This window comes from Petaurus breviceps, unplaced genomic scaffold (genome assembly GCF_028583685.1).
Source record: "Petaurus breviceps papuanus isolate PSGF00001 unplaced genomic scaffold, PetGlider_PUasm1.0 90537, whole genome shotgun sequence".
Lineage (NCBI taxonomy): Eukaryota > Metazoa > Chordata > Mammalia > Diprotodontia > Petauridae > Petaurus > Petaurus breviceps.
This window is the reverse complement of record NW_027187271.1, coordinates 737,811-762,215: the sequence shown is the minus strand read 5'-3', so window position 1 is coordinate 762,215 and position 24,405 is coordinate 737,811. Positions and strand designations below refer to the sequence as shown.

The 24,405-nt window shown below is 43.0% G+C and overlaps 1 protein-coding gene across 1 annotated transcript; it reads right to left on the bottom strand.

The window, feature by feature from the left end:
• Positions 1-5,733: 5,733 nt before the first annotated feature.
• CLDN15 (claudin 15) lies at positions 5,734-24,400 on the bottom strand. The gene is made up of 5 exons (XM_069063222.1): positions 21,900-24,400; positions 18,607-18,771; positions 6,653-6,734; positions 6,311-6,424; positions 5,734-6,221 (listed from the first exon to the last, which is right to left on the bottom strand). The coding sequence occupies exons 1-5, from the start codon at positions 22,114-22,116 to the stop codon at positions 6,098-6,100; spliced, it is 702 nt and encodes a 233-aa protein (XP_068919323.1). The 5' UTR covers positions 22,117-24,400; the 3' UTR covers positions 5,734-6,097.
• Positions 24,401-24,405: the final 5 nt, after the last annotated feature.

The following is a 24,405-nucleotide window of genomic DNA, read 5'->3' as shown; positions in this document are numbered from 1 at the left end:
AGAAAGGCAGTTGCTACAACTGCTTGTTCCCATTCAGGCCACCCCTGAGAAACCAGATCTAACACTTTTGACAGGGAGGCCACTGGTCTTCTCGTTCCTCCCCAGGTCTGTGCTAAAAACCCCCATTGACACAACTATTTCTGCTGTCACAGATAGGTAAAAAGGTTTGTCAAGTGAAGGTAGAGCTAATACATGAGCCTCGGTCAAAGACTATTTCAGGTTCCTAATTAATTGTAATTGCTCCTCTGTCCATCCACTTGTCTCCAATTCCTCCTCTAATAATTTAAAATATAATGGCTTAGTCTTTTGGGTGTAGGAATCTATCCAAAGTCAACAATATCCAATCATTCCCAAAAACTTTCTAAGTTCCTTCTTGGTTTTTGGAACAGGGATTTCAGTAATTCCCTTAATTCTCTCAGGGTCTATCTTTCTTTTCCCTTCACTAATCAAGTGTCCTAAATTGTAATTTAGTCTTAGATACTCATAATTCCTGTGACCCCAAGAAATTTAACCATTAGACAGTGGCCTTGGCCACTTGTTCTCTTTTCTGACCTGACATGGGCAAGTCATCTACATATTGCAGTAGAGTGGTCCCATAGAGGATCTGGAAGTCTTCTAATGCCTGTTCTAAAACCTGCCCAAATAAGTTGGGGGACTCTGTGAAGCCCTGAGGTAAAACAGTCCACTGGAATTGTTGCTTCCTCCCTGTGAGAGGATTTTCCCACTCAAAGGCAGAGTTCCCTGCTTTCCTGGGATAGGGGAAAAGCCCAGAAAGCATCCTTAAGGTCTACTGCACTAAACCACTTGTCTTCATAAGAGATCTTTCCCATCAGGGTGTTAGGGTTTGGAACTACAGGATGTCTAGTGGACACAATTCTGTTCACACCCCTAAGGTCCTACACCAATCTGTAAAACCCATCAGGCTTCCTCACAGGTAATATGGGAGTGTTATATGGAGACATACATTATTCTAGTAATCCATCTCTAACCAGCCCATCAATAATGAGTTGCAACCCCTTTCTTCCCTCACTAGGTATCAGGCATTGCTTAACCCAAGTTACTTCCCCTTCTTGATTAAGATTTATCTTGTGGGTGTTATTCTCAATCTGCCCCTATTCCCTTCTCTTACCCATACCAATTCTTCTATTTCTTTCTCATCCTCAGTAAGTATGGTCATTTTCGCCTTGATCCCTTGATTGTATGTTTCAGTTTGTAAATTTAATTGAACTATTAGATCCCTTCCTAATAAATTATTCCCTGCTTCTGGAATGTATAAGAATTAAATATATGTACCCCCCTTTTCTCCTTGGACCCAAGTCACTTCAAAAATTGGCACCCAAAACCTCCTCTCCTTTTACCTCTGACCTTCTTAATTTTTGTCCTGAGAACTGCATGTCTTTGGGTTTGAAGTTAAGAGAAGATCATACAGCCCTAGTATCCACCAGGAATACTGCTTTCTCCTCTCTAGGCCCCATCTTTAAATTTTTTTTTTTAAGCAATTGGGGTTAAGTAACTTGGTCAAAGTTACACGGCCAGGTGTTTCTGGGTGGGTGCTAAGTGTCTGAGCCCAGATTCGATCCCCAGGTTATCCCAACACTGGGTGCTCTTACTTGCTGTGCTACCTGGCCACCCCTTAAATTTTTTTTTTTTGCTTTTTTGGAGGGCGAGGTTAGGTGACTTGCCCAAGGTCACACGGCCAGTTTTTTTTTTGTGTTAGGTGTCTGAGGCTGGACTTGAACCCAGACTCCAGGGCTGGTGCTCTATTCACTGCGCCACCTAGCGGCACTATAGCCTCCCATCTTTAAATTTATCAAGGGCTCCGGTTGGGTTCCTTGTTTCAAGAACTCCTGACTCCCCTATTCTTCTTCGAATGTCATCAAGGGGACTATTTTCTCCTCCCTTCTTAGTTCAGGACATTCTCTTTTGAAATGGCCCCGTTTTTTGTATTTTTTTTTTTTACAGAAATAACACTCAGCATGGTGAGAGGAGTTCGATGTAAAATTATGCCTACTCTGCCCTCTCCTCACAGTCCTGGCCTGAAAGGGGGTCTTGCAAGGCTTTCACCTCCTTTCATTACCTCCTGCACCATTGCAACCATGAGTTTGGCTTTCTGTTTCTGTCTCTCCTCCCTCCTCACAAACACTTCTTGTGCTTCACTTAGGAGTTCTTTCAGGGGCCTCTGACTCTACCTCTCCATTTTCTGTATCTTTTTCTGAATATCAAATCCACTCTTAGTTACAAAATGAACTTTTAGGAGACTTGCTCCTTCATCGGAGTCAGTCTATACCCGAATACCTCCTCATTTGGTCCCTTAGCCTCAGTGAAAAGCCTGACAGCTTCTCATCCTTCTCCTGATGTACATCAAATGCTTTAGAGACTTTGGTGCAGTCACTCTAATTACTTGAATTATCAGGTCCCCAAAGTCTCTCATCTGGGATCTATCCTGCTCATTACTGTTATCTCACCAAGGGTATTTTCTTTCAGCAGACAGTACTCCTGGGCTGGAGGATGCCTCTGTTCCCACTCTCTCATGGCTGCCTGTCTTATCATTCCCCGCTCTTCCCCTGTAAATAATATATTCAAAATTGACATTTGTTCTGACCAGCTATACATATTTGGTCCCCAAAACTGATCTGTTCTGATAATCCTAAGGAGTCCTCTATGAGAGACTTCATTTCCTTTTTGAAATTTCTTACCTCACTAGCCTTTAGGGGGGCATTCACAAATCCAATTTCTCCTTGATGTAATGAGTCTTCTCTCAAGGGGTAAGTTTTAATCTCTCTCTCTTTCTCAGGGAGAGGAAAGTTCTCAAGATCTCTCCTACATAGCTCTAACTCTCTCCTCAAAGGTGCATGAGGAACAGAAGGTGTGATGGGCTTCCCACCTCCCTCTAATGGGGCCTCTAATTCCCTCAAATCAATCAAATCTTGGCCTGGTAATAGGGGAGGGACATAGAGAGATGAAAGGGTCTTGAGAGGATCTCAAGGCTCCTTTTCCTTCTCCTGAACCTCCTCCTCCTTCCTCCCTTAAATTTTAAGAGGTAAATCTTGGGTGGTTGCCGGCCTCTTTCCAACAAGAGGCCTAATCACTTTCCTCTTTTGACTGAAAGGTTTCTTTTCATTTGCATACAGATTTAATGCTTGACAAATTCAATCCTTTGGGCCAAAATACTACCAGAGGCCTAATGCTCTCCTTGGGCCAGATAACACAACAGAATTTTATCATCTGTTTCTTACTCTTATCTTCCATACATGTACTTCCATTCCAATTCTCCAGCAACCTCTCCAAAGGACTGTTTGGAGTAATGCTACCCAGTGGCCCTACTCCTACCCCTCTTCCTGGTGCCTTGGTTCCCTTATTCCCCATTCTGCCCACTTCTAAGTATCACCAGTCCTACTATATAGTTCCTTTAGGCAGAATGTTCCTACTAACAAGGTTATACTTAGAAGCCCCCTCCCTTCTTACCCTGCTCTGTGTACAGACTTGCGTAGTAGCCATGGTTTCCTCTTATTTCCCCAGATGCATCACTCTACCTTGCTCCAAATCAAAGTCTTGTTCTTGTCTGTCAGAGAGGAAGACACTCAGGAGAGATCGACAAAGCCGCCTAATTTGGCCGGGCACATCTCTCCATCTTTTGGTGTCCCCCCTCCCTCCACATACTTTGCATGTGCATTTAGAGAATTTAATATTCATAAAGCTATTAACCATGTGTACTCCAAGCGGGGTTGTGACTCTGTCTTATAGTCTACATTCTTAGCAACAATGCCTATCTTAACTGGTTTCTTCTGGTTTGTATAGATAAATCCTGTTGCTGGCTAACTTCAGCTAAATTAACATCTCTCTTCCTGTTCTATGTGTGAGCCATACTTGCTCTATTTTATCACACCTCTGTGGAAATATAATTCCTTATACTTTACATAATGTAGATCAAATATATTTCTATTCCTCCATTTGGGGAGACTCTAGATGTGATCCAAATCTAGCTTTTAAATAATTTCCCCTGTGGATATAATAAGGCAAAGAATATTTTAAAAAAAGCTAAACCTTTCTTTCAGGCAGTCAAGCTCCCCAAGGACTGAACCTGGTTGGGAACACAGGTACGGGTTCAAAATAAATGGACCTGTTTGTTGAGAGAGAGAGACAACACAAAATCCAGCTCCTTGAACCTAGGAGTGATTCTAATTATTACCTAAATTGCTAATTTACCTTTCTTTTTATTTATGTAAGTGGGTTGAAGTAAGTATGAAAATGGTAAGTAAGATGGAGTAAGGAAATGGAATGAAAGGGTGCCTCTCCACTGGGCTTGCTCTAAAGTGCTCTGGCTACTTCCAGCTGATCATGTGTGACTCAGTACTGAAGAACTTGGGTGCTTTGGAAAGATGAAGCAATTCCCTTGAAGGTCCCCTTGGTCCTGTGATGGCAGCAAGGGGGTGTTTTCATCAGAAGGATTCTCTGCTGATCCAGGAAGAACTACCTATTCAGTACTTTCAAAAAATGAGAAGTTGAGGAGTCAAGGGTTCCTTTTCCTTCACCCTAAAAGAAATGCCAAAGCTCTAGAACATGACAAGTCGGCACATGGGCTGACTTGGATAGGCCTGAGACTCTTATCTCAGAAGTCCAGCTTCTTCTGCTTTGTGTTTCTTTCCTGAGCAGAGATAACTCAAGAACAATCCTGAGACGGATGTTTCCAGACTCATAAGCAATTTTGTGTGAAGTCATAGGAACTTGCTGTGTGGTATCCAATACTCCAATGTGGCATGTACCTAGGGATGAAGTGAAGATCCTAAGTCGTTATCTGTTCATTGGGATGATGCTTGTCTTTAGATTGTTTGCCTAGTTGTTAAAAAGAAGCTTTTGGAGTCTGTTGAACTGATAGCATTCTTAGTCTCCTTGAGATCAGCTATCAAACAGCTTTACAGAGGAGTGTTCAGTATCAGCAGATATTGCTTTAAAGTTTGTAAAGTCTATTCTCTTACCTATTATCTCTCTTAATCACAATGATCCTTGGTGGGTTACTACAGCAATTATCCCCATTTTATAGATAAGGAAACTAAAGTTTCCAAGAGGTTCAGACTTGCCCATGTTACATAGCAATGTAAGTGTCAGAGGTGGGATTTGAAACCAGGTATTCCTGACTCCAAGACCAGCATTCTATCCACTACAGGCTAATGACAATCTGGTAAATTCCCCAAAAGGGTAGGTATTTCAAAACTGCATATGTAATCCCCCCAAAAAAGAGCAAAAAGATATCCACTAACTTCCTAAACCAGTTAATCGAGTTCAGTACTAATTTTTTTTTTTTAAGGATTCACCTTTTCAGAAATATCTTTAATACCCTCTGGTCAACAATAATATCTGACATTTATTTAGCACTTTAAAGATTTTTTTACATCCATGTGTCATTTAATCCTCACAACGTGAAACAGATAGTAATTAGTTCAAGCATTCTCATTTTACAGATGAAAGAACTGAGCTTCAGATAAGTTATTACTACTTGCCAAAGTTGGAATGTGAACTCATTTTCTGATTTTAGATCTATTGTCTGTCTCCCTCCCTCTCCTTCTCCCCCACTCCCCATTTGAGCGTTATTCGAGCACAATTTACCTACCTATATTTGCTTTCTCACTCGTGCTCTCTCCCTCCACCCATCCCGGTGTGCTGCCCGGTTCTGGTCGTCCTCCCCACCCCCACCCCACCCCCGTCCTCTCCCCCTGCCCTGGCACTAGGAATCCCTTTGTTTCACCGCGACCGTTGTAGTATAAACTTTTATTTATACAAAATACACACTCAGTGGATTCCTACCGCCCCATTCTCACCCCCACCCCATATCCCGTAGGGTCTCTCAAAGTCTGGCCAAGGCAAGATGCAATGGCGAGAAAGCTGTGCAACCAGAGCTCTCCGGAGGGGGTGGGACAGGGAAATTCGGAGCGAAGTAAGGGAGGGGTCTAGACGTCCGGTGGAGTGCTGGGAGCTTGCTCCGAACTGAGGCGAAGCCAAAGGGGGAACGAGGTCTGACGTTGGGGTGCTCTTGCTCTCTCCTCCAGCTCCTTCCTAGCTGGCTCGATAGAAGAGAGCTGGAGCTACCGCCTAAGCCTGTCTACACGTAGGCGTTTTTCCCGTATTTGCTGAAGCTTGCTTCACTGTCGTCCGAAGCCCCTGCGGGCGAGCGAGAAGTAGGGCCCCGGGAGGGCAGTACAGTCAGGGGAGCCTTGTAGGGTGCTCTGCAAGCAGGATGGGGACAAGAGTCAGGCCATGAGATCTCCTCCCCTCCTCCACAGCTTCCCCACCTGTGCCCCCTCCCCAGGCTCACCTGTTTGAGGGGCTCTCTGATGAGCAGCAGCATTGGCTACAGAGAAAGATCCCCCCGAGGATGCAGAGCAGGGAGGCACTCCAGCCTAGGTACAGGGCAGGGCCCAGCTCATACCTGGGGGCAGCACAGGGAGGGAATGGTGAATGGATGGAGGCCTGGGGCCCCTGCTCAAGAGAGGAACTGAAAGAGGCAAGGGTCCTTACAGATGTGTGGGTGGGTTCAGACTGAGGTGGGCAGGGCAGACCTGAGAGTTGAAGATTGAAACAGGGCTGGCTGAGAAATTTTGTTGCTGGGGATGGAACCTGGGGCAAATAGAATGCTAGAAAGAGTTCCCATACTTACTTGGTCCCAGAATACAAGGGGTCAAAGAATTCTCGGGTGATATTAGAGGCATACCAGGAGATAGTCACCATCCCACAAATACCTAAGAGAGGAAAGATGGGAGGGAGGGAAAATTACACAGAAGACCTCAACACCCACTCCTCCACTGAACACCCCCAGCTTCCCTTCCCCACTTACTCCATGGAAGGAAAGAGAACAAGGAAGAGAGGAACCAAGGCACGGGAGGGAAATGGAAAAAGAAAGAAGCCCTAAGGAGAACCTATGAAAAGGGAAGCATAGGTCCTCAAACACTTTCATCTGCCAGATCCTCCCCATTATTCACAATGACAGTAAATTCCCTCATCCAGGAATATAAGGCCCTCCACAATCTGGTTACCCCCACCCCCCAAGCCTTATTTGTTTACCATGAATCTAAGTCAAAATGATTTTTCCCTGACCATGCCTTGCATATTCCCATCCCTGTACCTCTGGTCTGTTTCTTCTCCCTTGGTTCAAATTTTCCCTTCCCTTCTAGCTCAAGGCACACACACAACTCTTACATGAAACTTTCCTGGAATATTCAACCCAGAAGGTTCACTCTCTCCTATAAGCTGCTAAAGCATATTCTGCCTTGTAATGTTAAGTATCTTTTCTTTTTTTTTTTGTTCCTTATCTATATAAACAGGCCTCACTTCTGACCCCATTACTACAAGCTACAATACAATAAATATTATACAGAAAGAGGCAAAAGATAGTCCTTTCCCTCAAGAAGCTTACAATCTGGGGCGGCTAGATGGTGCAGTGAATAGAGCACCAGCCCTGGAGTCAGGAGGTTCAAAATAGGTCTTGGATACTTAACACTTACTAGCCATGTGACCTTGGGCAAGTCACTTAACCCAAATTGCCTTACCCTCCCCCCTACAAAAAGAAAAAAAAAAAGAAGCTTACAATCTAATGGAGGAGACAACATGCTAACAAATATATACAAAGCAAGCTATATACAGGATAAATAGGAAATAATTAGCAGAGTGAAGGCACTGGAAGTAAGGGAGCCTGGGGAAGGCTAACTGAAGGAGATGGGATTTTAGCTGGAGCTTATAGGAGGCCAGGGAGGTCAGTAATCAGAGTGGAGGAGGGAGAGTGTTCCAGACATGGCAGACAGTCAGAAGGAATGCCTGGAGCTGTGGGATGAAGTGTCTTGTTTGTGGAAAAGCCAGAAGGCCAGTGTCACTGGATCAAAGAGTATGTGTTAGGGAATAAAAAAGGAAAGGTAGGTGTGGACTAGATTATGAAGGGCTTTGGATGCCTAAGAGAGCATTATGTATTTAATATATGTATCATGTATAACATATAATAAGAAGCCACAGGAATTTACTGGGGGGGGGGGGGGAAGGGGATGGAAGGGGTGGAAGGGGGAATGTGTGTATTATGATCAGCCCTGCATTTACTTCATTGGTAGAGAAAGTTTCCTCATCCAGAATTTCCCTATACCAATAAAATCACAGGCCTGGTCCTGAGGGAATTGTGGGAATTGAGTGAACTACACTCATTCCATCTTGTGACTCAGTTCTGGATCTAACTCAGTGCCCTTTCTATCCAGTTATGGGTCTGGTCCATTTTGTCTTGTGAGAAAACTTTATTCAATTATGGGAATTGTGAGAAAACTTTATTGCATTGTTTCAACCTAGCCCTGCATGGCTGGGAAGCTGTACCTCCCCTCCCTGTTGCTTAAAGACCCTGTACTAAGGACCTAGGTTATGCTGACCAGTAATCTAGTCAGATCTAGAGATTGATGCAAAGATTTTTCTCACGATTATACATCTTAAGCAGCCCATATGTTTTATCTGAAACTTGACTCCATGCTAGTCAATCAGTTACTGTTTTCTTGTTCCTTTGATCAAACACAGAAACTTGGAGGGAACTGGGACACCTCTTTTCCTGATTTTGGAAACTGTATCTGTTCACCACCATCCCTCTTCTCTACTTGGAAAGCCCCTAATGTTTCCTCCAATTAGAAATCAGATTACTTAATCTTTTATCCTGATTTATATCCTATTAATTGTTTTCTTTTAACGCATAAAATTCTGTCTCCCTCTATATTTGGGGTCCAGTGCGAAGATGAGGAGGCCTGGTCCCAATTTGTTACACAGTTGCTATGCTTTGTTTAATAAAGAGATATGTTCAAAAGATCAAACCTTTGTTTCCTCAGCTATTTCAGATTTCACTTGTCACAGTCCCTATCATTGAATTCCCTATTTCACTCCACACATTAGACACTCCAAATTTTATTTTGTCTCCTCAATCCTACCACATTTGTCTCCCACCCTTTCATCTGAGGACCTTGGATCTTATTTTAATTAGAAAATTTAGGAAAATTTTCACCATAAGTTCTTTCTTTTCTCCTCTTTAAGCTTAAAACCATTTGATTAACATCTCTCTCCTTCCTCCCAGTGTCTGATGGGGTGGCCTTTCTCCTTTCCACGGCCAAATCCTCTGTTAGACAAGTAGCATTTATTAAGTGTCTTCTATGTGTCAGACACTGTGCTAAGTTCTGGGGATGCAAAAAAAGACAAAAGCCTCTCATGAAGCTCTAATGAGGGAGTCAATACCCAAACAACTATGAACAAACAAAATATATACAGGATAAATCAGAGATGACCTTCAGAGGGAAAGATTAAAGAAGACTAGAAAAGACTCCTTGTGGAAAATGAGACTTTAGCTGAGACTTGAAGGAAGTTAGATGGGAGATAGGGTTCCATGTTTTAGAATACCAAGGAGGCCAGTATGTCACTGCATCAGAGTACATGGCAGGGAGTAAGGTGTAAGAAGATTGGAAATGTAGGAAGGGAACAAGTTATTAAGGACTTTAAAAGTCAAGCAAAAGATTTTATATTTGATCCTGAAGGTGACAGGGAGCCAATGGAATTTATTGAATAGGGAGGTAATACGGTCAGATCTGGTTGTCAGAAAGATCAATATGCCAGCTTTTTCAATCAATCCAGAGTGTTGGATGGATTAGAGTAGGGAGATGAAGCAGAGAAACCAGATCAGAAAGCTATCATAATATTAAGAGCCTGTGAGAAGGTTGTTGAAGTATCAGAGAAGAGAAGGAGCATTTGTGAGATATAACACAAGTAGAGACAAAAGGATTTGACAACTGGTTAGTTATGGTGTTGGATATGACCTCCTATATTTTCTAGCATACTACCCATTCAAATATCCCTGCCTCCTCTCTAGTCATACATCTCTCCCTTTTTGCTGTCAATCCATCAAACATTTGTTAAGCACCTACTATGTGCCAGGAACCATACTAAGCACTGGGGACACAAAAATCGGCAAAAGACAGTCCCTGCCCTCAAGGACCTCATAAACTAAAGGAAGAGAAAGGCAAACAAATATGTATAAACAAGCTATATTTAGGATAAATAGGAAATAATTAAAAGAGGAAAGGCACTAAAATTAAAAGGGTTTGGGACAACCCTTTCTGTAGAAGATGGGATTTTAGGTGGAATTTAAAGGTAGCCAGAGAAGCCAGTAGCCAAAATCGAGGAGGAAAAGCATTCAAGGTATGGGGACAGTCAGAGAAAATGTCGAGAGCTGAGAGATGGAGTGTCTTGTTTTTTTTTTTTTCAAGAGCCAGGAGGTCAGTGTCATTAGATCAAAGAGTTTGGGGCAGAGAGACTAAGAAGTGTAAGAAGACTAGAAAGGTAGGAGGGGGCTAGGATATGAAGGCTATTAAAAGCCACACAGAGGATTTTGTATTTGATCCTGGATTTTAATACTGGTTCCTTCTCTGCTGCCTTCAAATATGCCCAAGCAATCTTCATTCTTAAAAAAATTCATCAGACAATACTATCTCCTCAAGCTATCAATATGTATCTCTCATCCCTTTTCCTACCAAAAGCTCAGAAGAATACTCTCATTGCCTCCATTTCCTTTTCTTTCACTCATTCCTCAACCCTTTTATTTCATCACTCAGTTGAAACTTCTCTCTGTCTAAATTTATCTGCTGGCATTTGACCCTGTTGACAGCCTTCACCTCCCAGGTATTCTTGACTCTTTGGGTTTTGTAAGATTTCTCTCTAGTTGTCTTCCTATCTGTATGATTGATCTTTCTGTTTCCTTTGCTGGGTCATCCATCTGAAAACTTTGGGTATTCTCCAAGGCTCTGTCCTGACCCCTCTTTTCTTTCTATATTCCCTCTCAGTGATTTTTATCAGCTCCCATGGGTTTAATTATCATCTCTATGGAGATGACTCACAGAGCTTTATATCTAGCCCCAGTCTCTCCCTTGAGCTTAAGTCCCACATCACCAAGTATTAGACATCTCAAACTGGATGTCACAGCCATCTCAAACTCAACATGAACAAAATGGAACTTAGAGTATTTTCCCTCAAGCCCACCCTTCTTCCAAACCTTCCTATTTCTGGCAAAGGTACCATCAGCTTTCCCATTTCCCAGGTCATAACCTTGGTGCAATACTTTAACTCCTTATTATTCCTCATCCACATAGCCAATCAGTTGCCAAATCTTACCATTTCTATCTCTGCAATATCTCTACAATGCACCCTGTCTGTCTACTCACATAGCCACCACCTTAGTTCATGCTCCCATCACTCCTCCCCAGTGGCCTCCTACTTAATCTCATTACTTCAAGTCCCTTCTCACTCCAGTCCACCTTCCATGCAGCTGCCAAATTTATTTTTCTTAAGTGTATATCTGACTACGTCATTCCCTTACACAGTAAACTCTAGTACTTCACTATTGCCTTTAGGAGAAAACAAAATGCCTCTGAGTCACTTTTATAACCCTTAACAACCTGGCCCCAACTTATCTTTCCAACTTCATCTAGCTTTCCAGCTTCCAGTAACATTCATATTACTCCCTTTCCTTATGCTACAATCTGGGCAAACTGGGCTTATTGTTGTTCCTCACACATAACAATCTATCTCTTGTTCTCCTAGGCTTCAGGGGTGGGGAACCTGTGGCCTCAAGGGCACATGTGGCCCTCTAGGTCCTCAGGTGTGGCCTTTTGACGAAGTCCAAGTTTTACAGAACAAATTCTTTTATTAAGGAATTTGTTCTGTGACGTTTGGATTCAATCAAAGGGCTGCACTTGAGGACCTAGAGGGTCACAGGTGGCCTTCCGCCCCTGCCTCCTCTGGGTTTTTGTCACACCCCTTTTTCTTGGTTCTCCTCCTTACCTGACCACTCCTTGGTCTCCTTTGCTTACTCATAATTCTTATTATATCCACAGGAACCAAGGAATCTTCTCAGATCAACATCTTCCTTCATGCCTAACCACCCCAGCTGCCCCTGCCTCTGTTAAGAGTACCATCATAGGACTCCTTCTTCAATGGCCCCAGCTAGATCCCAGTCCATCCAAATTCTATCAGTATTTCTCCTTCCTAACAGTGCCATCTAAAGACACACCCCCCCCATTACTTTTTACCCCAGCTGAACTATTCTATATTTGCTGCCTCCCCCACCTAGAAGATGGGCTCTTTGAGAGCAAGATTCCTCTTAATTTTCTGTTGGTATTTTCAGTACTTTGTAGTATTTGGGACATAGTACACACTTAATACATACTTTTCAACCATATTTACAATTTAATGGTCTGTCTCCCATTCCTGGAATGCACTCCACCCATATAGTCTTTCTCATCCTTTAAATCATAGCTCAAGTGCTAGCTTCTGCACAAAGCTTTTCTTGATCCTTAACTGCCTGGTACTTAACTTCTAGGTATTTATTTGTATTTTTTCTCTTTACATTTATTCTATATATACTTAAATATGCACTTCTTGCCACCCCCTTTAGAATGTAAGTTTCTTGAGAGAAGAGATTGTTCTGTTCTTGATATTCCTATCCCCTACCTGGAACACAGTGGGCACTTAGTAAATGCTTGCTGATGGATATGCACTTTGTAAACCTTAAAAACTACACATAGGTTATGTTCACTTATATATGTCTTATCTTTCCAACTAGACTAAATTCCATAAAGTGGCAGGGCCCATGTCTTACTAAAATTTGTATCTTCTATAGCATCTCACAGTGTCTCTTAACCTGTAGTAGATGCTTAATAAAGATATGCTTTGGATTGCATTCATTCTCATACTTTATTTATCATTTCTATGAAGATAAGTCCCAAACCTCTCACATGAGACCTCCATCTCCAAGTGCCTACTGGACATCTTCATCTGGCTATTCTAATGTTATCTACACTTAAAATGTACAAAACAATTTACTAATATAAGATACTATCCCTTTCATAAGTGAACAGTTTGGTTGCTAAAAGGGAGCAGAAAAAAAAGAACTGTATAGAAGGAAAGGATGAAATCAACTTGTAAAGAAACACAGTCTCATAAAATATGGACCGACATAAACTGGTCTGTCAGCTTATTTGTATATGACTCTTTTTAGAGTTTTAAAGGTTATAACTGGCAAAGTTGTTAAATAACTATTTGGAGACTATGGGAAAATCAAATAGACTGTTGGTTTCATTACTGACAGAAAGGTTAATTTCTTGAGTTTCACCTCATAAGGTAAAGTTGAGTTACTGACCATCAGAATTATCTTGTTTGAAGCATTGAAAGAATGAAAAAACCACCTGTGAAGAAGCCAGCAGGAGAGTAAGCTGACAGGAAGGCTTCAGCTGTTGTGCTGAGGGCCTGCTCAAGAGAGGCGCTGCTTTGTTAATTGCCTGGAGAACTCATTGGAAGAGAATTGAATTTTTCTATTTGAACTGAATGCCTTGATAAGCCATCTATGGCCTAAGACAAGTGAGACCACTCAAAGCTGTGCCTGCTCTCTACTGCCCTCTTTGGTTTGAAAGGGAGAAATATAAGGGAAAGGAAATTTTTGCATCTGTTTTGCGGTGAATTCTGCTTTTCTATGAAAAGAAACTTGGCTGAGAATTGACTGGACAAGACAGAAGCCTGTTGAGTAAAGAAATGGCTAAGCTTATCTGCATTAAGCATAAAGTTAAACTGAGAAGCATCGCAGCTCTCTCGCTTAAAGGAATTGCTTGTCATTCAATGGTGAAACACTTTCTCAGTCCTGTTACGGGTAGTTGAGAGCTTTATCAGTTCAAGAGCATAAGAGTGGATTAGTCTTAGACAAAAAAGCTATGAGGACCAGAAGGGGAACAACTAGCAGGGAAGAATTTCATGTTAGGCATTGTTCCTGAACCTTCTAAGTATATCAAGACCTGCAGTGCTGATTTGTGAGTCGCCCCCAAGCACACTCCCTTGCAAGGTTTCTATATTGTATTATCTCCATAGATGCTGTGTGCACTGGTGAGAGAATGTGGCTCAGGTTTATGAATGGATTGTAATGTATTAATTATTTCTAAATTTGCCTTATATTGAGTAACTGAAATGTTAATGATTGCTTTTTTGCCTTATCATTAAGTAAATATTTGTCAGTGGTGTCATGGTGGCCCATTTCTTATAAATGGAAAGAATGATAAGGATTTAGGAACTATAGTGGTAAGTAGTAAAAATGTATCTCTCCCCACAACAGCAGGATGACCTCTGAGACCCCGTCAGAATTTGTCATAATCATATGATGGTGATCTCTCTCTCTAGCAGCCCCAGATCTGCTGATATGAGAGCAGGTTAGTGTGAGTGAGCCAGCCCAAGAATGAGAGTGGGGGTCCATGCCAGCCCAAGTGCTATACTATGTTTCCCCCAAAAACCTGATTTTCCCCCTAACTTTTTAATGTATGTTAATGGTACCATAGTCCCAGTTTTCCAATTTAAAAGTTCAGTCATCTTCAACTACAAATTTCTCATTCTAGCATTCAAAGTCCTTCACAATGTGGTTTCAGCTTATCTTTCTAGACATATTTCACATACCCCTTCATTCACTTTGCCTTCCAGTCAAAATGGCCTACTTGCTGCTCCTTGAATTTATTGTTCCATTTTCTATCTCCATGCTTTTGTACACACTATGAATGATGCCAGGAATACACACCATCCTCACTTCTCTTAGAATTCCTGGCTTTAGGAGTCAAATCATGTCCTTCCTCCCTCAGAAAACTTTCCTGATCCTCTTAGGTGCTACTGCTCTGTCGTTCCTTAAATAATATATATTTATTTGTTTGTATACTATATCTCTCCAGGAGAGTGTAAACTCCTTTAAGATAGTGCTGTTCTTTTTTCCCCTTCTGTATTCTTTTATTTTTTTTTTTAAAGCAATCGGGGTTAAGTAACTTGTTACACAGCCAGTTATTTCTGGGTGTGGTAATATTTTTTTTTTTTGCCTTTTGGAGGGCAAGTTAAGTAACTTGCCCAAGGTTACACGGCTAGTTTTGTGTGTGTGTGTGTGTGTGTGTGTTAAGTGTCTGAGGCCAGAACCGAACTCGGGTCCTCCTGACTCTGGGGCCAGCGCTTTACCCACTGTGCCACCTAGCCGCCCCCCCCTTCTGTATTCTACTGTATTCTTAGCAGCACATATCCAATCCATCTCCAAGTCATGTTTTTTCTACCTATGAAATTCAATTCCTTTTGTTTTCCATTTCCACTACCACCACCGATGTTCAGGTTCTCATTTTGTCATCCAATTCAACAAACATTTATTAAACACCTACTGTGTAAAAGGCACTATAGTAGGCACTAGGCCTGAATACAAAGACAAAAACAACAGTCCCTTGTCTTCAAAGTGTGATACAATATGTGTGTAAATAAATACAAAGTAATTTTAGGAAGGCAAGTGCTAGTCAATTGAGGACATGGATGGGACCAATAAAGGTTTCTCATGGGAGGTGACAGTAAAGCTATACTCATACACATGTGTGGTAGACTTGTTTCTTTAAGGCCCCTTTCATAAGGAGCTCTTAATGATGAAAAGAAAAGATGTTTTTGTGTAAAGAGACTTATGTTGGTCATCAATATTGCCACTGTTATGGATGAATATTTTATATCTAATGAGTAAAAGAACCTTAATTTTAATATAAACTGTTAAAATAAGTGTATGAACAAACATAGTTTTCAAATAGGATTTGGGCAGTTTGGGAGAGAAAATGCTACAGATTTGAGGACTCAGATCACCTTGTTAATGCCTGGGAACAGTTTAATGTCAAAGAGGCAGGGTTTTTTGTTTTGTTTTGTTTTTTGCTTTTTGGAGGGTAATTGGGATTAAGTGACTTGCCCAAGGTCACAGGGCTAGTAAGTGTTAAGTGTCTGAGACCAAATTTGAACTCAGGTCCTCCTGACTCCAGGGCCGGTGCTTTATTCACAGGCAACATAGCCACCCCAAAGAGGAAGATTTTTTTTTTATGTATTCAAAAGTAGAAAACTGTAAGTGTGAAGAAATATCATTTTGAGGGCACCAAAGAGGCAGACTGGGCAAGATGGATACATCCTCTAATTTGCATATGTTTTACATTTGAGAAACTAAGAAAATAAGAAATCATTTAAACACTTGGAGGCTATGATATTTTTTTAAAGACTCAATTTAATAGGGAAAATTGAAGGAGTTAAGTTTTTTAATCAAAAAGGAGTCCCTGACAATCAGATGGTTCTCATTTAAGCCATTCAAGACAGCCAAAGAGGGCAAAACTCCTAAGAACAGTAATAGCGGGAAAAGGGAACCAGAGAAGTGAAGGCACCACGGGAACAGAAAAGCTGCTCTACTCGAACTGGGGCAGAAGCCATCAGCTGAGAGGCTTCCTCTGACAGACTCTCGATTAGACTGAAGAGTGACGTCTTTAGCCATGGGCTACAAGCCAGAGACACAGCCCTTAGCGCCACCTAGAGCTGGAAAGAGGTGAAGCTTTTCATAAGGGCTTGTTCTCTACTGCCACCTCTGGCTTAAGAAAGAAAAGCAGAGGGGGTTTGGAAGGCTATGGAAAATTCTGGTGGCCGGGAGGGATTAAAAAAAAAAAAAGAATCTGAATTGTGACTGTGAGCTTCTTTCTGATTGGACAGTGCAGCATCAAGGAAGGTGCATAACTGATAGGCTGATCTGTATAGCCAGACCTGAGATAGGCAGTCTGATAAGCTTGGCAGTATTCTGGCTTAGAGAGAACTACTGTTCATATTAAGAGTTAACCCTTTCTAAGTGCCCTTTTAAGAATGATGGTTGATTGTGAGAACTTATAAAATAAGTGTTCAAGTAGATGAGAAGAGTGTGTATTGTGCTGTATTTTATTACTTATATATTTGCTTTGATAATGAGTTCTGTTTTGGATATATTAAGTTCAAGATGTCCACAGATCATCCAGTTGGAAATATCCAATAGACAGTTGGTTATTTGGGACTGGATGGAGATAGGAGAGAGATTAAGGCTGGATAGATCTGGGAACTGTCTGTGTAAAGGTGATAACTGGCCCCATGGAAGCTGATGAAATCACCAAGAGGGAGAAAGAAGGTCCAGGATGGAGCTTTGGGGGATGCCCCACTAAGTGTATATATCAAGAAGCCAAAGGAGGAGGCTATTACAATGGCCCAGACTCAGTCTATTTAATAACCTCCCATAGGTTGTTAACTTGGGATATATGAACTTTATTTTTTAATGTGGATAAATATTTCAATATAATTGGTTTCTATTGTAGTCCTATGTATCTAATTCTGTGCATTCAAAAACATTATTCTGAGGAGGGGTCTGTAGGTTTCAGCAGATGGCCAGAGTAGTCCAGGACACAGGTTAAGCACACCTGCTCTAGTACATCCCTCATTCACATGGCTGGCTCCCAAAATGATTTTCCGAATGTCTCAGTCATGTCACTCCTAATTTAACATTAGAGATCCACAACAATATGGTTCCAGTCTTTTTTTCCCCACCTGATTTCACATACTTTCTTCCATATATTTACCCTGGGCTCCAGCTGCTCTGAATGACTTGCTGTTTCCTTACCTCATCTGCCCTTTCTTGCCTTTGTGTCTTTGCTTCTTCATCTTCTCACATCCCATTCAATCGTATGTGCTGGCCCCAACTTCATCGAGTCCCTGTATCTACTCCAAGCTTTGGCTTCTGCTCCCAAAGAACCATCTGACCTCCAGAGACCAAACCCTGAGGGAATTATTCTATTCAAAGTGAGATGTCCAGATTGATGATCAAGATCAAATTCACACTGCCCAAGCCATGCTTCAAATCAAATCCAGCTATCCAATCTGCCCAGCACACACCCATTCCCCACCCCCCAGTAATTAAATCAATACAACCATTGTTTCTAGATGACAATCTACTGCCCTGTCATACGGTCCTACAGGTCCACTCTCAATCCTTGTGACTTCCAAGACCAAAACACCCTTCCCTGGCCATTACTCCCCTATCTGTGTTGTCTCCCCCATTAGAATGTAAGAGGGGTTGTCTCAAATCTGTATCCTGGCACTTAGCACTTCATAACTGTTTTTCATTCATCACCTATATCTGAAATACACCCTATATTTCTTAATTTTGAAATCTTTCCCATATTTCATGACCCATTTTAAATACTACTTCCTCCAAGAAATCTTCCATTATCCCCTCAGTCAAAAGTGTTCTTTCATCTGAACTCGAATAGCCCTTTTTCTTGCATTTTCTTATTTATTTCCAATGTTCTCTCCCTCCTCAAATCTTCCTAGTGTACTTTTTCTCATTTATTCTACCATGTTCTACCCTATATTACATCTACCTGTGTTGTACCTCCTTTCCCTTCCCACTCCAGTGTAAATTAGTTTTGTTTTGATCTTTGTGTTCTCTATGCCTTGCACAAAGTAGGGACTTAATAACTTGAATATTTTTCATTATAGTTATCTGTGTGCATATTTTATCTTTCATATTATATTCTAAGTGCCTTTGAAAGCAGGGATTATGTCCTACTAATATTTCATATCTCTTCTCAATACCTAGGATAAGGCAGCTGAGGTGGAAGATGAAAGTAGCAGCTGTGCTATTGCTTGGCAGGGCTACAAGATAAAGAAGACAAACCCAGTCAGGGCCCTCCAGAATGTCCCAGGTTTCCTCTGTGCCAATTATGTCCCTTTCCTTACCAGCCAGTATGTCCATGGCCCCGGCAGTAACAGCCAGCCTGGCCTTGCTCTCAGATGTCAGAGACCCAACTTGTGTACAACGAAGGCCAACAATGCCTAGAAAGAGGCCCAGGAAGCCGAAAAGGATGGCTGTGATCATGAGTGCCCGGCAAGCCTGGATGGTTCCTGGGGGAAAAGAGGTAAAGAGGTCATAATGGTTAGCTCCATGCTTCTATGCCCCATTCCCATGCCTTCCTTCAGCCTCAATTGCAACTTTAGCCCTATAGAGCAGAGGAAATAAATACAGCAGGTTCTCCTTCCCTGGGCCCAGCTTCCCAGCCTGAGCCCCTACTTTCCCCATGAGCTCCCTATAATATAGCCCCTTCTTTCCTTAAAATGGTTCATGCCACCAGCTCTGACCTCAGGATTCAGGAAAACCCCCACCTCACTTTGAAGTGTGATCTTTGTCTTCTTCTAAAAGAGGGGAGGGCCAGTAACAGTATCCTGGGGCTGAGGTAATAAGTATTATTAATTATTATTATTGTTAATGAGTATTATCCTAATCTAAAGCATCATATTTTCAGGAACTGAACACAAGCACCACCTATCTCCTTGACATTCTCTCTCCTTTCTCTCAACAATTGCCAGATACTCCTAAGGACCTTGGCCCCCTCTCCTGGGGTGGGGCAAAGCTGCTGAAGGGAGGTAAGAGACTGGCTTATAGCCAGGAAGGAGACTACAGAAGTAGGGGGGAGGGCAGGGCAAGGTGGAGGGAAGGACAAAGTACTCCGGGAGCATCTACTCCCATTCCAAGCCTTTCACTTCCCTCCTAGGTTTAGTTCCCTTTGTATGACTGCTCTCCATTCCTCTCTCCACCTTTTCATGAGACTTCCTTTGCCCTCAACTCTGGACCCTGGAAACTTTGGTGCTGAGGGGGAAGAAAATAATCTTAGACCCATAACTGTCAGGTGTAGAAGGTACCTTAAAAACCATCTCTCATCCAACTCCTTCATTTTTACAAAAGAGGAAATTGCAGCCCAGAAGTGGGGAATGGACTTATCCCAGATTTTGCAGCAAATTAGATAAAGCCTATGTCAACAAGAATTGCAGTATGGGAAGGGGGTGACAACCAGGAGGGGCTCCCCACCTCAGACAGCAGGGTAAAGAAATGAATAGCTCCTTCCTATCATCCCTAGGCAGTAGTGTGGTCTCATTCCTACCAGAAAAACCTGATCCCTCTCAGACCCACAGAGATAAGAGGTAGTCTTAAGGATTATGGTAAAACTAACATCCTTACTAGAGAACATTATTATAGGTGATAGAATGATACAGAAAACTTGGTCTAGGAGTCAGGGAAACAATTCAACGTCTTAGTGTATGATTTGGGCTTTGGTATTCTTAACTATAATAAGTCCCTTCCAGCTCTGATGGTCTGTACTTCTAAGGTCCCAGGGGATTAAAGACAGCTTCCAAAAGAGATTCTGGAAACAAGAGAATTGTGCTTCTATTGGGGAATAAGCTGAGGAACAATCTCCCACAAAGGAAGCAATCTCCCACCAGAGTACTGGAATCTGGTGTGTTGGGGTGGCATGAATTTGGATGAAGCTTCTGAGATGCTCAGGGGCTGCAATAAAACCCTCCCTAAGCACCCATAAAATGTATTGAGATTTCTCCTGCCCTCAAACCCTTGGTAGGTGTATCTTACTAGTAGGTAATGGAAGAATGAAAAGACATTGGATTAGAGTCAAGAATAAAGTTCAAATATGGTCTCTGCTGCTTATTATTTGTGACCTTGGGCGCCTTCTCAGGCCCATTTTCTCTTCAGTAAAATAAGGAATTTGGAATAGATATCGATAAGGTTCCTTCCAACTCTAAAGCCTGTAATTCCATTGTCCTACAGTGTCAGTATCTTTTCCTCCCCATCTTAGGTAACAGCAGAAATGTCAAACACACAGCACCATGCAGCTGGTAACACTCCTGAGTGTGACCAAACCAGATTAAAATATACTTGGGAAATATTTAACTAAATAAATAAAAATATAAGAAAACATAGATAATGTTAATATATGGCCCACAGAGGTCCTTAGGTACAGTTTAGGGGCCCACATTTCTATTTGCACTCAACACCACTGATCTACAGGTGTGAGGCCTGGGGGGGGGGGGGGGGGGGGGGGGGGGGGAGGGAAGGGAGACAGGAAGTTCCAGGGTAGCAGAAGGTAGGGTGCCTGAAGGAGTAGACCCCCATCCTAGGGAAGAAGAGTAGAGGCTTGGAAGCTAAAGGCAGGACTTGAGACTTGGGGCTGTAGTGACACTATTATACATGAGAAGATAAAGGCCATAGGACATCATTTTATACCTTCCCTCTACTCCTCTTCCACCTAGAACTGTTTTAGGAGCTATGAGCAAAGATGTCACCTTGTGGACACAGCAGCCTGTGGTGAGCCTGGGAAAGTGCCACAGAATCCTGAGAGACCCTTCTAATTGTCTGTGGACACACAGTGAGAACCACTCCCAGGCCACTGAGGATGGTGAGAGTTGAGAGTCATTCCCTCTAAATACGGTGGAGTCACAGAACAAAGAATATCAGAGTTAGAAGGTATCCTAACTCCTTCAGGTCACTACTATGAGCCTTCAAGATTATAGAGCGGCAGATGCCGTTCAAGGCACCACTATTATTCCCTATCCCAAGTGGAGTGAGAGTCATAGCAGGTTATGCAACATGCCTATCCCAGACACAGAGCCAGTAATTTCTGGCCACTATTCTTGCCCACCAAGTCACAGTACAGGGCAATATCAGTCAAGGTAAAACATGAGGCTTAAGAAGCAGGTGCTGCCCTCCCCCCTCCCCAACTGTAAAACATAGAGGGTTAAAACTTGAAGAGACCTTAAAACAGAACAACAGTGTCAGAGCTCTTAAAGGTCTAGTTACTCTTCCCATTTTACAAAATAAGAATTTAAAGCCCAAAGAGGTTGCACAAAAAAAGCTGGCCAAGGTGCCCAAAAACATTCAGTTTTTCCCATTATACCAAGCTGCCTGCCAGACACAATGCCTTCCCATTTTTCTCCCTTGCAGAGCACAGGATGTAACCCTAAGAACACAGATTCTGAGCTGAAAAGGACATTAGAGATCATGTCGTGCTAAATCTTATATACAGAGGAGGAAACTAAGGCCTAGAGATTAAGTGACTTTCTCAAGGTTACCTAAGTAGAAATAGAAATGAAATTCAATCCTGTCCCTCCCCCTTCTGGGGCTCTTTCTTCTTTTTTTCCAGTGAAGTATCCCTTCCCCCCTTCCCCCCACACCCCAATTGTACCAGACAGGGCAAGCATGGAGGGAAACTCCCAGCAGTTGTAGACACCAGTGGAGTCTGTGGCACAGCTATACCAGAGGTTCTCAAAGATGGTCGATGTTGTAATGACATTGCCATGGACAGAAGACACACGCCAATAGCTGTTGGGAAGTGTCACTCCAAGCATCAGTAGCCCCAACACACCCAGGAAGAATCCAAATGTCTCTACGGCAACTGACATGATGGGAAGACAGAAGTCTAGGGGTACCTGAGAGGCAGAGACTAGAGTCCGAGCCTCTGCATGCCCCAAAGGGTGGAACCCCAAGAGAACGAATAAAAACTGCAATCCAGGAACCAGGGTCGGGGATGAGAAAGGGGCTGGGGGGAGGAGCTCCCAGTTAGTCTGATTGGGGTTCTCTCTTGACGTTGGGTTTTTCAATGTCTCCTTCTTTGTTCTCTTTTAGGGGCTCTTCTCTCTGTCAAGTTTGGGTCTGTCTCTGACTCTGCTCTCCGGTTAGTGCCAGGACTTGCTCTCAGGTTAGTGCCAGGACTGAGCAAAGCTATAGCTGCTGACAAGAGATGAGATGGAATGAACAGGCCAAAAGTCCACCCTCTCCTCTCCTCCCCCACCCCACTCCACCCCTGGTCCGACCAGGGATCCCCTCCCCCCTCCCACCCCCGGGAGGAGGAATTGACCGGAGTTAACGGAAATACCCAGGAAGATACCCCATGGGAAGGGAGGGGCCAGTGTGGGGGAAGCAGAGGGAGGTGTGTATCTATATAGGCTTAACTTGCATGTTGGGAGGGAGAAATAGACTTAGAGAAAGGGGGGATAGAAGCAGAGAATTAAACTGTAGTCCTCCCTAACTTTTCTTGTATTCTACCCAACCCAGTGCTCCCCTTCATGTCTATCCCTTCCTAAGACTTAATTTTAAGACAGGGATGCTGAAAGAGCAGGAAGTGCCTAAGGAAGGCAGAGGCCTGCCCTGGTACAGCCAGAGTGAAGGGTCCTAAGACTCCCTTGCTAGTAGCCCCTGTGTGGGAACACAGCAGCCTGTAGTGAGCCTGGGAACGTGTCACAGAATCCTGAGAGTCCCTTCTGATTGTGGACAAGTACAATCCCAGTCACTCCAAGGCTTAAAAGGCAGGCTCTTTGGGTCCTCACTGAAGGGATGGTATTACAGATTGGGAACATGTTGCCACTGTATTTGAGTCAGCTCCATCCACCACCTCCCTCTACCTGCTTCCCCTCCAGAAGCCTCAGCTTTTTTTTTTTTAATATTAGTTGACCTTTGACTCTTGGTGAAACTTGATCCCGAAACAAGGGGCATGAAAAGTGGGAGTGGAAATGGGTCACAGGCCCAGAACGTGATCCTGAGTGGTTAATCTCCTTTAATGAGCTCAGAGTTCTTAGGATTTGTCATCAACTGTAGTAATGAAGATGGATTAGAAACTAAAAGCTACTGTCCTGTGCCCTGCCCCTTTTGAGATAGGAGGATCCTGCTCCTCAGCACCTGCACCCTCCCTTAGGGCCTGAGGATTCAGATTTTTAGGAACAAGGACCAGTTTCCTGTCACCTAGCAGGCAGCCCCAGGGAGGGAGAGTTGGTAGGACATCAGCCTTACATCACTCTCAGTTAAGGAAAGCATTCTTAAAAGTTAAGCACCAGGGGATTGTTGAGTCTCTAAGAATAGGGCCACTAATGCTTGGAATGATACTCCCCCACATCTACTGCTAGGTCCTGGTTTAGAGCCCCCCAAAGATCCTGTGACAAGATCACATGCTATCAGACTAAGCAAGAATTGGTTAAAACTTAAGGGTCTGCCCCACTTCATCTTGTACCTCCCACTCATCTCATCATCAGGTATCCACTCCAGCCCCCCTTCCCTCCTCCCTCTGCCTTCCCTTTTAGGCCCTTCCCTGTACTTGGCTGGTGTAGGCTGTGGAACGAGAAGTATGTGATGAAGCAAGCAACTCCATGCTGGGCCTGGCACCAGAGATGTGAGACGCTGAAGAACACAGCAATAACTGAGTTGGAATGAGAGAAAATTAGTTTCCATCTTCTAATCCAAATCCTAATCAACAGGGACCTGAGATCCTGAGTCTTTTCTTAACATATTTTCATGCCCTGGGTACCTCAGTTTCCCCTTCCTCCTCAAGAGGAGAGACTTGATGGAGGAAGCAGGGAGACAAAAGGAGGGGAAGGGTGGGGGCTATAAAGGAAGCTAAAAGGAGGAAACCCATAGCAACTAGTCCCCACCCACTGCCACCCCCTTCCACTAAGTTGGTACGGAAAACTACACATCGGAAAACTACACATCCTAACAGCTGCAGCCGAGTAGGTCAGAGGGCAACAGAGGACATTTGAAATTTAGTCCTACTTACCTCAGTTCTTCCCCACTGTACCCCCTAGTTTATGCCCTTCCTCATGCTCAGAGATCCATGCTACCACTTTTGGGTGCTACCACTATTCAACATCACAGAGGAGGGAAGTTTAGAGACAGGCCTCTAAGTCTATTAGTAGTTTCTG

What these genes read in the sequence shown, in the direction of transcription:
- CLDN15 (XM_069063222.1), bottom strand. Translation starts at nt 22,116, where the DNA reads ATGTCAGTTGCCGTAGAGACATTTGGATTCTTCCTGGGTGTGTTGGGG. An exon ending in CCCTTGTATTCTGGGACCAA is followed by an intron (nt 6,425 to 6,652) that starts GTAAGTATGGGA and finishes TGCTGCCCCCAG; the next exon opens with GTATGAGCTGGGCCCTGCCC. An exon ending in TCAGAGAGCCCCTCAAACAG is followed by an intron (nt 6,222 to 6,310) that starts GTGAGCCTGGGG and finishes TCCTGCTTGCAG; the next exon opens with AGCACCCTACAAGGCTCCCC.